At 38.1% G+C, this 12,680-nt stretch overlaps 1 protein-coding gene across 1 annotated transcript in view; it reads right to left on the reverse strand.

Annotated features, from left to right (window-relative positions):
• sti (sticky) overlaps positions 1 to 12,680 on the reverse strand; it is a 252,717-nt gene that overhangs the window by 148,813 nt on the left and 91,224 nt on the right. Inside the window, exon 14 of the mRNA XM_068230935.1 lies at positions 2,512 to 2,754. Coding sequence (XP_068087036.1) covers positions 2,512 to 2,754 — 243 coding nt within the window. The remainder of the gene's footprint in view (positions 1 to 2,511; positions 2,755 to 12,680) is intronic.

A 12,680-nucleotide genomic window follows, 5' to 3' on the forward strand; every position in this document is an offset into this window, starting at 1 on the left:
CTTATCGAACTTTTCTATGACGATGGGATAAAGTTTCTCGCTTCCACGTGCATTGCAATTGCAACGCACTACAATGACCCCATCCCCGACCCTTGTACGATTCTCCGGCTGGCACTTTCTCCTTTAAAACCATAAGACCGTTTGGGCTCGCATTAAAATAAAGCAATGCAGTTTTATCGGCAATGACAGTATTGTTCGGTGCCTACGAATTTATTATAGGAGCCACGCTTTTTCGTCAACTGTCGGCATCGCCAGTGTTCGCGCATTCTGTTTTCCCGCACACTGCCTGTTGCGTGATATTACAGCGTTCCTGAAAAGGTTGAATACAAAAGAATTCCGATTTCATTCAACTTGGCAATCATGAAGCGCAATGTAGACCCACCGAAGTGAGTGTAAGTGCGGAAAGCTACCCCTCCACGTTCCGGAACACGCGTTCTATTACCACGCGGATAAATTTCGAGTTGAAATTACTCTGTAACATACTATTGTTTTAAAATGTAAAGGCAGTTTTGAATTAAAAGTCTGAATTTCGGTAATGGGGCCGACATTGTACTTCGAATTACGAATTATCCGTATTTCGAATTAAACAATTTAAATAACATGCAAAACTGTATCTCATGTTTCCGGGAACGAGAGCTTCTTCGAATTACATGGGATTTTGAATTAACCGATTTCGAATTATCGAGGTTCTACTGTATTGGTACCTAAACATAGAACTTCCAGGCAGTCAGTCTGACTACTAGTGTTGAAATTTTAATATAGCAGTTTGTATGATTATGACCTGGGGAGTTCAGATTGGAGAGAACAAGTTATTCGTGGTGGTGGTTTTAAGAGGAAGCACAATTATGCAATCATCCTCTCTTAACATTAATCAAAGAAAGAAGGTACTAGCGAAAGAAAGGAAAGGGCCATGAAAATGAAAGACATCCTAGAGCTTGCAAATCTAACACCGTTAATGTCGAAAGAGAAAAAGAGTTGACCGAGGAAAGAAAAAGGCGAGGAGCCTGGCATAAGTAAGTACCTAATCATACCTTGGCAATCGTGGTCATATATACCTCCACCTGTTAGAGTACGTCCAAGGTGCACGCTGGTTTTCTGAGTCAGACAGTCGGCGCCGAGTCGGCATAAGTATATCCTTTGTTGCTAAGCAAGACTGGCCATAATGCACCTGCGTGCAGGAAGCCTGCGCACTGGTAGTCTGACTCAGATGTTTACCGGAATGATTAGTTCATTCTGGTTTCAGACAACCTGCCGCGCAGGCTGTTAATTTTCGTGTTAAGTGTGTTTGACATTTTGTTAACGATGGATATAGAGTATTTGATTTCAAAAGCTCAACTTATTTCTCTGATATGGGATAAGCGAATTAAAGATCATTCCAATAGGAACATCGTCGATGGCTGTTGGAGAAATATTTCTATAGTAACTGTGGCAAAAGGTGTTTGTACTCCCCATAAATAGATCTTAATTCATTGATTGGATGTATATCACTTCTCATTCATTTTAACTTGGTTGTAACATTGTCACTTAGCAGCAATAGAGCTGCAGCCTGTTCTCTTGTTAGTTCCATGCTACATTGATCAGTTGTAACTCATATCTTTTCTTTTCTGGCAGCTCTGTCTGCGCTGACAACCATCTTTCATAATGGCCACATCCCACCTGCCGCTCGGAGTCAGACAGTCAGCACCGACTGTCTGACTCAGACAACCAGCGCGCATCTTGGAGGTACCCTTAAAGATGAACAATTGCAGGACAATCGGAATGACATTCCTGACGTCATAACACAAACAAATTGCTCCAAACCTGGAGATCAGGCAGGTAAATGAACTAATGTCTCAGATGAAGATTATCACCATAAAGATGATTCAGACAGCAAATAGTGTGAAGAATGAGGAATATTTTCCCCCAGATTTATTTGAATATTGAGAGACTGAAGTTTCAAAATTATTGTTATTTCTTTACTCTCACAAATTTACAGAATGGACTGCAGCACTTCATGGACCAGATTTACTAAAAACTGCCAGCTAAGCTTCAGCTCGCTACATGGAAATCAAAAATCAATATAAATATATAAATGACAGATAAATAGAAGGAGGAAGAGGTGGAGGTGTCCAAACAGGACAATCAAAAACCAAAGTGCCAGAACAAGATGAACATGTTCTGCAGTAAGTGTATAAAGCACATTTTTGGATCCTGAAAAAAAAAAAAGAGCAAACTGGTTTGTGTATTTTATTCTGAAACAAGAACACTGGTGAATGTTTCCATAATCATATTGTGTGTGGTTAAATTTTATTCACTTCCTTTTTGAGACTTCATAATTTGATAATAAAGAAAAGTAACTAATTCATGTTTCTGTGGATTTAAAAATATTGTGTTAGCACTATACTGCGAGTGCAATACAGAAGAATAACAACAGCGGTCAAAAAATGACCAAGTCAGCTGTTCTGAGAGTGTAAGTAGTTATGGGTTCTAGGGTTAAAAACAGGTCTACAGCAGAATGGCAAAATAACCAACCATTTCCAAGCTGTTATTGCGCGATTTCTGTTCATCCAGCTCAGCACTAATTTTGTTCTTCTCCTCCCGAATCTTGTCGCACTGTTTCCTAAGGCAGGCTGTTTCACTTTGTAAAGAAGACACTTGTTTCTCCAGAGTTCCCTTATGCTGACGAACGGCATCACACTCACGACGCGACGCTTGTAACTGCACCTTACAAGCCTCTAGTTCATGGTTGGTGTCTGCAAGGAGTGCTTTCTCAGCCTGAAACAAGTAGAGCTTTTTAGTACACATAACACATCTGGATACAGAGCAAATACAAGGACATGCTGTTAATATTTTTGAAACCACCATACATCTAGTCCGTAAGTGCAATATTAGCTACTAATAGAAAAACTTGTTCACAATGTAATAATGGAAAGCTATTGTAAAAGCCTGAATATAAGACTATATTTTAAAATTATGGTTTCCTTTTGGGAATTTCATTTCTGATATAAATGCTTAATGCAGGCATTTATACAAGTGGAGGTACATACTCCACCTAGTGCACCTTCACTGCATTATCTTACATAGGAGGCTGGAAGTGGTGCCTCAACAGCACATTAGCCACTGGCCTCCTGGAAAGATGTGGCAATCCAACTGAAACCCACTGCCACACGGGCAATAAGCTAGTTCCATACCTGCCAACTTTTAGAAACCAAAAATAGGAAGATTTTTTTAATTCTTGGATTTCATCACATATATTCCACCACAGTCTATGTGAAAAAAGGTCAGGATAAAAGGCATACACATCTACAGTTACAATGTGAATTGACCATTAAATTTAAAAACTTCAACTAAGAAAACATAAAAATAGTCACAAAATGCATAATACCGTATTTTCTCGCGTAATTAACGCACATTTTTGAAGAAAAATACAGGCGAAAACTTCGGATGCGTAAATTATTCAAGGACTTCAGATCTTTACAAATTATTTACAATTCATTTACATTTAAAAGATACATAAAATATAATATAAACACAATTGGTTCAACTCATTTGCGGTTATCGTCATTTGGCGTAAAATTCCGACGTGAGATTTTTTCTGAAAAGTCAAATAGGGTACACCAGGAAAGTTAGACAGGTGGGTATGAAGTACTAACACTAGAAAATATTCTTCTCATTACGAGCTGATAATACGACCTGAATGACATACCGGCAAAAAAAAAAGAAAACTGTCCAACACGAGATGGGCCGGGCATCGAAGGAGGGACCCTGCTACATTACCCCAAACCGTTCGTATCCAATCTTGTACGAGTGACGTGTCCATCCATCCTTTTTCTTGAATAGAGTACAAACGTGGATCACTCGCGGAAATTTAACTTTAAGCATTGTTTTTCATTTTAGAACAATGTAAGGTGCAAGGTTTCTGCCATCAGCTGTTACAGCAAGCATTGCAGTACCAGTACATCGTTGTTTCTTGCTTCCGGAGCGCGTACGATAACACTGCATATTCCTTTCTTTTCGATTGTTCGATTTTGTGGCATATGGAAACTGATTGGAGTCTGACCTGCGGTTCCTATAAGGGAGATCAAATATTCCTTCACTTTACGCTTCTCAATCACAAAGCGATGAAAATGGTTGAAATCATTCATTTTTTGGCATAATGTTCGTCGACGAGAAAGTCCATTTCTCTTCATAAAATTAATCAAGCCTCGACTAACCTTCAAATCCGAGACACTGATTCCATGTGCGGCTGCTATATCTCATTCTTTAAAATACAGCATTTCGTGAGAAACGGCTTACCCAATATTGCGTAACAAAATCATATGTTTGAGCAGATACTCTACTTGTGGAAACTTGCCGCTTTTTGGTCCGCGAAATGCTTTGCGAGACTTGTTGGCCGCTTGAAGTGCACTTCTGTTACCGCGGTAGTGCATGTTTGATTTGGACACTGAATACTTGCTGCCCACTGCTCTATTCCCGTATGTTTCGGCGTAACTGATCACCGCGAGTTTGTATGATGCAGTATTGCTCCAATACTGTGGACTGACAATTATGAGATCACAGAATGTCCCGTACCCGAAACACTCGTAAAACTAGTGCAGTGGGATTTCCTGACGGCTAATAACAGCATGTTGCCCTGTGTTTGGAATGCCCGCTTTCGCAATAGGAAGCCTGCTACTTGAGTACCGACATCTCTATTTCGAAACGCATCCAGAGCTGAGTGATGGATGTTCGAAGTTGTGGGTGCGTCAAATACGTGGACATTTCTTGTTCTCCACTTTGGACCCAAAAATATTGGGATGCGTAAATTATGCAAGGGCGTTAATTACGCGAGAAAATACGGTAGTTTCCTTAAACAGACGGTAAAATAAACGGAACCACATACAAAACAATTCAATATGTCCCATACATTATTAACATGCGACTTTGACAGAGAGGGAAAGCACAGAAATGCAAGGGGAAAAAAGTGGCCTACAACTCCGACGAAACTACGCACAGAAATGATATTAACAGCGCGCGAACAACACAATAACAAACTCATTCTTTCGTCCCTATTAACTGAGTCGTTAGCGCGCGCTAGCATCTTGCTTGCAGGACGATCGCCGCCCCGAATCCCCAGCTGTATCAAGCGCACACGCTGCTGTGGTGAGCGGCAAACACGATACACGAAGGCGCCGGACGAAACACTCACGAAATAAAGTATCAAATAAATAGCTTGAAAATGAGGTTTAGTAAATTACATAAGCGTATAAGAATTTATCCTTTATCCTAGGGGAAGAGTATTGGCCGTACTAGAGGTTATTTTAGTCAAAAATCGGAAGTAAAAATAAATCAGAAGACGAGTTAAAAACCGGAAAGTTTCCGGGTAAATCGGAAGGGTTGGCAGGTATGTAGTTCTTTCATGAATGAAAAGGCCTAGGAAGTTTGAATGATGTTCTTTAAGTTAAAATTTACTAAATAAGAACCATAATAATTTTATATGCACAGCCTAAAATGTAAATACTTGATATTATGAAGGTCTGTTTGTATCATTCCTCAATTATACTGGCTTCTTGTAGGAGTGCCAACGGCCGTAGCCGTGTGGAAACACCGGATCCCGTGATATCTCCGAAGTTAAGCAACATTGGGTGTGGTCAAGATTTGGATGGGTTGCCATGCGCTGTTGGTGGGAGGTAAGGGAATGGAGGAGTGGAAAGGAACTGACCACCCTATCGTACGTAAACTCCGGCTCAGGCACACCTCTGCGGAGGTTCGGACCTGCCTGCGGGCAGAATACACCCTTACTTTACCTTGTAGGAGTCATACCGTGCAGCACAGCTGAGCTAAAGGTTGTGAATAAACCAAAACTTCTCAAGCTTTCACAACTTCTTCTAATTTGTAGCTTGTCACCTAGTGCTGTTTGGATTGGCAACATTGTTTAACATATTCAGTTTTGGTTATTATCCCAGCCATGGTAGACTGTGTGAAAATGAGAGTATATTAAACACACTAGTTAAACAAAAGATTGAGAGGTTATGATATAAACTCCAATTTGCAAGTGTAAAAATACAGTAGACGTCCGTTATAGCGAGAATTCACAACAGCGAAAAATTTACAAGCTACAACGGATTGTCGTTATATCCGATTTTTTGTAAAATGTCGATGAACTCTCATACACATTAAAATAGGTATGGAACGACAGTCAGCTTGCACAAAACCTGCATTTTCGAGGATAATATCCCCTCTTCGGCTTACTTGTTTGTAATTTTTTCGAAATCTGATATAATGTGAAAGTATGTTTGATTTCATTCTGAAAAATTAAAGTACCGTATTTCTCTTTCTCTGAATCCAAGACGCCCCCAGCTTTTCCTTCAAAAAATGTATATTAGTCTTAAAAAGTGCTTATTAAAATCATATGAATGCCTTTCTTATACAGTACACATTATAGACTATTTTTAGACGCCGAACATTGGCTTTAGTTATGGCGTATTACATTTTGGCTGTACAATTATTCTCTATTTCAGCGGGTTTAATAATCATTAACTTATAATTGGCATCATAATATCGAATAGAACCTCTTGAAAATTTGCTGGCAATACCTATTTCATGCATCTCTACAATACGACGATTCATCAGGAAAATATTCTTACTTACTATAAAACTGTTACTTTCACTCAGCGTCAAATATAACTGGCTACACGCGAGTCTCGCTTACCGGCTTCGGCCAACTTCAGCGGCTAGCGATGTATAGGCCTAATCGTGGACGTTGAAGATCAACAAATGAGTTTATTGCGTCGCGGTATGGCAATTCCGCCCTTGCGTTTTTTGTGCACATACTTCAAAATTTCATAAGGTTTGGTGTTTCCAAGTGACGTTGGCAAAAAGACAAAGAAAAGTTTAAGGTATGGCTAGATGGGCATTTTTAAACAACAAATTTTATAGAAATGAATGTAACTTTTATTCCATTTACCCTGACTAGACAGTCTGTTATTTATGCGTTAAATGGTGCAGATTTGAGAATGTGCCAGCTACGGATGTAGTTGCTTTTCTTGTAGGGCCACGTTTAAATGAAGTGTTTTGAAAATTTATGACAGAATTAATGTAACATCAAAGACAATTGTTTTGTTATTGGTTGATAGATGACATTATAAAGAGAAATGACAGGGAAAGTGGTAGAAATACCCAATAATTGGTGATCAGCCTAGTCTCTCGTACACTACATTAATTAACATACAGTACGTGTGGCCACTAAACATTGTCTTTTATTGGAAGATTATGGAGAGCAATCCATTCATCTGTGCTGTGACACCGAGGATGGCCTTATACTTTGATAATTCACAGTAACTTCCATAGTGTCCAGCCATGTCATATTTCACACGCTATGTATACCGTATTTACTCGTGTATTAGACCCCCTCGCCTATTAGACCCCCCCCGGCTTTTTGAGACCAAGAGAATGGAAAAAAATAAATCTCGCATATTAGACCCCGAAACGAAATTCAGCTGAGACCAATAAACGATTCCACTTCGTAGCGGGTACTACAAGCTGTACTGCAGCTCTGATGACGTCGTACAAATGTGTGTACAAGTTTGCGCACATTTTCTTGAGCCCTCAGCTGCCTTTTGCCAGATCGGCACAATCGGAGCTGACAGCTTTATCTGCGACAGCCACTACAGCAGTACGGTACAAGCATCACAGAATATTGTCCGAGTTCGTACGTGGATTAGCGTAAACGGAGAAATAGGCCTACTACTTTTTTATTCTCGACTTTCCAACTACAGACTATCACAGTAAGTGTGTCTGTGTCTTGGAAAATTGCCAACATGTCAGAAAATACGGTGGCGAGTATTCCTCCGTAGACTCGCAATCGGCCATCAGTGAATGAATTGAGACTTAAAATGTCCCGTAAAAGCTGATATAATCAGTACTTGTGATGCAAATGGCGGTTTATGAAAATATGCTTTGAATTCTTAACCTTATATATGTCAATATGACGAACTTTGTTACTGTTGGTTCCATTGCCGGCTGGTTGGCCTCCCTGCAGGAAGAGAGGCGGAAGTGAAACTCTCCACTCACCGCAGCTTTCTACACTGAGAGAGCTCAAGGTTCGTCCGTCCGACCCGCCCGATTCAAGCTCACACCAAAATCGTGTGATACGTCTGTCTTATAGTTAAGAGATGTCTATTTCCGTAGCTTTAGCACTATTAGCTGCTGATACGGTTTGCGATCTTGAACATTTTCATCAGTAATTTGTGTTTTTTAAATTGTTATATTACTTCTAGACTTCATCTCTCTAGGATAGCGTAGTTCACAGCATTAGTGCAATAACGTAGTTTTTTATGCGTTTAATAGTTTATTGTAGCTGTAGTTTTATTGATATTTGTGTGTTGGTTAGTGTATCTAGTTCTGTGTGTACCATGTCTCGTTTATTCCGGGAAATACACGTGGCAAGAAAGTTACTTGAGTCTCGGATCAGTGGAGTGTTTCTTTTGTACACCATAACCTCCCTTAACTGTAAGTACCGTAATTTGTTATTTCCTCACTCTCTTTTATTCTTGTATTCTCATTTTAGTGCCGGATGTTGTTAGTAAGTGTATATTTTGTGAATTTATTTTACCTCATGAATAATTATCTTTTGGAGTACAGTATTACATTTTATGCGGGCTGTGCGCCGCGGTCGTATTGCATCAGCTGAGCGTTGGTAACGTAGGTACGACGATGCTCGCGTGTTTCCCGAACTATCAAATACAACTGACAGTGACAAATGACTGGCCATTAAGTTCTTTTTCATTATTTTGTGTTAATATTGCTTAATACGGTAAATAAAAGTGATTGATTATATTTAAAATATATGTAGGCCTAAAAGTCATGTTCACCATTGTCTTTTTAAATTTATAAATTTTTGAACGAAAATAGCCAGTAAAACGCAGAATACATTCATAAGTTTATTAAAGAATAGTGTAGAATGTTTACGTGTACAATTTATAGCCTAGAAGTCATGGGTTCACTGCACGAAATTTGACGTTATCGCATATTGGACCCCCCTTCGCATTTTTTGACTGTAAAAGTGGAAAAAAAAAGGGGTCTAATACGCGAGTAAATACGGTATATTTCTTGCATTATTCTATGGACAAATGTTATACTTAAAACTGCCCGTTTAACCATAGACTAAGAATGTTGGCACATAAAGAGACATGGGCGTACCACCATAGTCTGGATGTGCCGATTTGGTCTAACAGCGATGTCTTTATTCCGGCTTCTTTTCTCACCTCATTTCTTAACTTGTCCATCTTGGTCTTCTCGATGGTGGATCTAAGAAATTTCATTTCTGATGCTTGCAGTCTTGATGAATCTCTAGAATATTACTAGATTCATGGAGGATAAATGAAACTGGGATTGTCCTATAAGTCAGGTAAGTTATTAGAAGGAAGACACTGGAGATGGCTAGTCAGTTAAAAGTTCTGGTAACAGAATTTAAGGCAAGCCTAGATTGGTGTAAACAAACAATAATGTGTTCTGGACTGTATTTACGTAGCCACACTATTACAGCACGATGCCTACTAGCAGATTACACCAACAAATTCGTCGCCTATGAGCATGACTTAATAAAACTGAGGGAAGCCATCAATACTTTACATTAAAATAAAACTTTTGTTCTTAGACTTACTTTAGGGCTTGAATGCATCTTAACCCTCAGCGGACGACTGTCGGGATATAACCGCAACCTGTCTCCGCGGTAAATATATACATGTGTGAAGCAATTATGCGTGCTGCTGCTATCTATAGTTTTTGTATAGAACGTTTAGGAATGTCACAGCCTTCTAGATGGATTAAAACTTTGTTTTATGAGTTTTACAGGTAAATAAAGAACGAGCTGTTGTTTACATTAATCAGCAGTGAAAATGGCGCGCAGACAGGGTAATGCTACTTAGTCTGATATAGTTAAAAATTAAATAATTGAAAAAGAGGTTCAACCTATTCAATACATAAGAGAAAGAAATGTAGTGATTACATTCTTATTTAATAGTAATTAAAAATGGGACCGGTTTCGACCCTAGTCCAGGTCATCGTCAGCCGTTCGAAACATGAAAAACAATGCACATGAAAAAGAAAAAGATTAAGTGAACTCTGGATCAGTATAAGATGAAATATAAATTGATGATGAGGGTAGAAATTGTGAGTCACTTATAAGAAAAACAGTACATAATATTATGAATGGTAATACGGCACACGCAATGATAGGTAAAGTCTCACAATGTTTATGAATAGTGGAGAACGGTCAAATGGGTAAGTTTTTACACTCTGTCAGGTACAAAGTCACAACACTATCGAACAACATATGAAGATCCATAAATATGTTGAAGTCGCAGACGAATAGATTTATAGAAGCAAACTGCCAGCTCCCGGTGATCAGCGCGGCACTTTCAAGGTAATGCGCTGTGGTCTCGAATGCCAAAGTAGAATGGAGAATATCCTGAAGATCCAGTATTTGCCTCGGTTCCGGGAAGTTAAGTACGTATATATAGAAATATACAACGCAATTCAGTATAATTAAATGAGTAATTGTGCTCCTGCTTAGTTCTTGGAAAACAGTTGACATTTAAAAAAACCATTGTAAAGAGAAAAAAAATTAATAAAAAATGCAATATCGGAAAACAAATGAAAACATATATGCACAGTGCGCTATTTTTTAAATTGAAAAAATTTAGGTCATGATTGAAGTAGTCGAAGTTGGCACAACACAAGAATTAAAATTTGAGTGAGGAGAACCGAAATGAAGGTAGGTGGTTTTTTTTTTATATATATATATTTTTTTTTAATATGTAGAAAAGGTAGAATAAATTAAAAGAGGAAGAGTGATAGTGAAATAAGAGAAGAATAAAAGAAATTGAAGTTAAATGGTGTTGAGGAAGGATAAGATAGGGAAATGAAGGAGGGGTAGTTTAGGGTGGGGTAGGAGGGTGGGTTATTGGAGGTAGAAAATGTGGGTGGGAACTTTGTAAGGCATGGAAAATAGAATTGGGGTTTTGGAATTTGGAATTTTTGAGAAGAAGAATTAGGAAGTTGAAAAGGATGTTGGGTTTTTCAGAAATGTCGTTTAAATTGAAATTAGGGTTGAAGTATTGGTCAAGGTGGATAAAGCAATTTTCAGTAATGTTTAAGAGGGGGCCTTTGTTAATGATTTTAAGTATTTTCATGTCATTGTCAATACTGGTGAAACTATGCTTGGAGTCTTGTATGTGCTGTCCTATGGCAGAGAATCTGTTGTATTTAATGGCGTTGACATGTTCAGAGTACCTGATATTGAAGTTGCGGCCAGTTTGTCCGACGTAGGAGGAATTGCAGTTGTTGCATTTGAATCTGTATACACCACATTTAGAAAAAGCATTAGACTTATTTAGAGATTTAGAGTTGTGTAAGATATCAAGATTTCTATTGTTAGTTCTGAAAGAAATTTTCATATTATGTTTTTTAAAAATATTAGTTATTTTATAAGCATCCTGAGTGAAAGTGAAGGTGGAAAAAGCAGTTGGTTTTATTATGTCTTTAGACAAAGTGGTTTTTGGACGGTGTTTGAATTTGTTGATGATGCGGTTTATGAAGGAGTTGTTAAAGCCATTGAATTTAGCAATGTTGAGGATGGTGTTTAATTCGTCATTTAAATCTTTTTTGGACATAGGGGTGTTGAAGGCACGAAAAATTAAGCTGTTATAAGTAGCACGTTTATGAGCTTGAGGGTGCGAAGAATCTTGTCGTATTGTCGTTGCTGTTTGGGTTGGTTTTCTGAAAATTTTGTAAGATAAAGAAGAAGGATGTCTAGTGATAGTTAGGTCTAGAAAATTAAGAGTTTGGTTGTGTTCTGATTCGAGGGTGAATTTAATGTTAGAGTCTAAGTTGTTGAGATGAAGAAGTGTAGAGGCTGTGTTAGTTGATTCCTCATTTAAAATTACTAATGTGTCATCGACATATCTGGCCCAAAAGAGGATGTTGGAGAAATTATTACGTACTGTTTTTCTTTTAAGTGACTCACAATTTCTACCCCCATCATCAATTTATATTTCATCTTATACCGATCCAGAGTTCACTTAATCTTTTTCTTTTTCATGTGCATTGTTTTTCATGTTTTTTATGTTTTGAACGGCTGACGATGACCTGGACTAGGGTCGAAACCGGTCCCATTTTTAATTACTATTAAATAAGAATGTAATCACTACATTTCTTTCTCTTATGTATTTGAATAGGTTGAACCTCTTTTTCAATTATTTAATTTTTAACGTTAATACTTTCAATACGGAACAATGAAATTTTTATCTTTAAATAGTCTGATATAGCTCGTTTTTTAGATGAAATCGACAGCAGTGATAACGAATTATTAGTTACGGACAGTGAGTTTAATGTTTCTGAGAGTGATGATGACAATTATAGCGAAATAGAAATAGTTGAAAGCAAGAATGAAGGCGATATAAATAGTAGTGAACCAGACAATGGTTGGAAAGTTCATTGCCCATGTGATCCGAACTTTGTAAAGAAACCATACACTTTGAATAGTGGTTTCCCACCTCTCAGAGGTAAGAAACCATCTACTCCCGTTGAATTTTTTACACTAGTTTTTACGGAAGAATTGGTACAACAAACTGTTGATGAGACTAACTGCTATGCAAGAGAAAAAATACAAATGAATGCTTCGAGAAGTACCTCATGGAGAAGAAATATAAATAGGAAAG

This window comes from Anabrus simplex, chromosome X (assembly GCF_040414725.1).
Source record: "Anabrus simplex isolate iqAnaSimp1 chromosome X, ASM4041472v1, whole genome shotgun sequence".
In the NCBI taxonomy this organism is placed as follows: domain Eukaryota; kingdom Metazoa; phylum Arthropoda; class Insecta; order Orthoptera; family Tettigoniidae; genus Anabrus; species Anabrus simplex.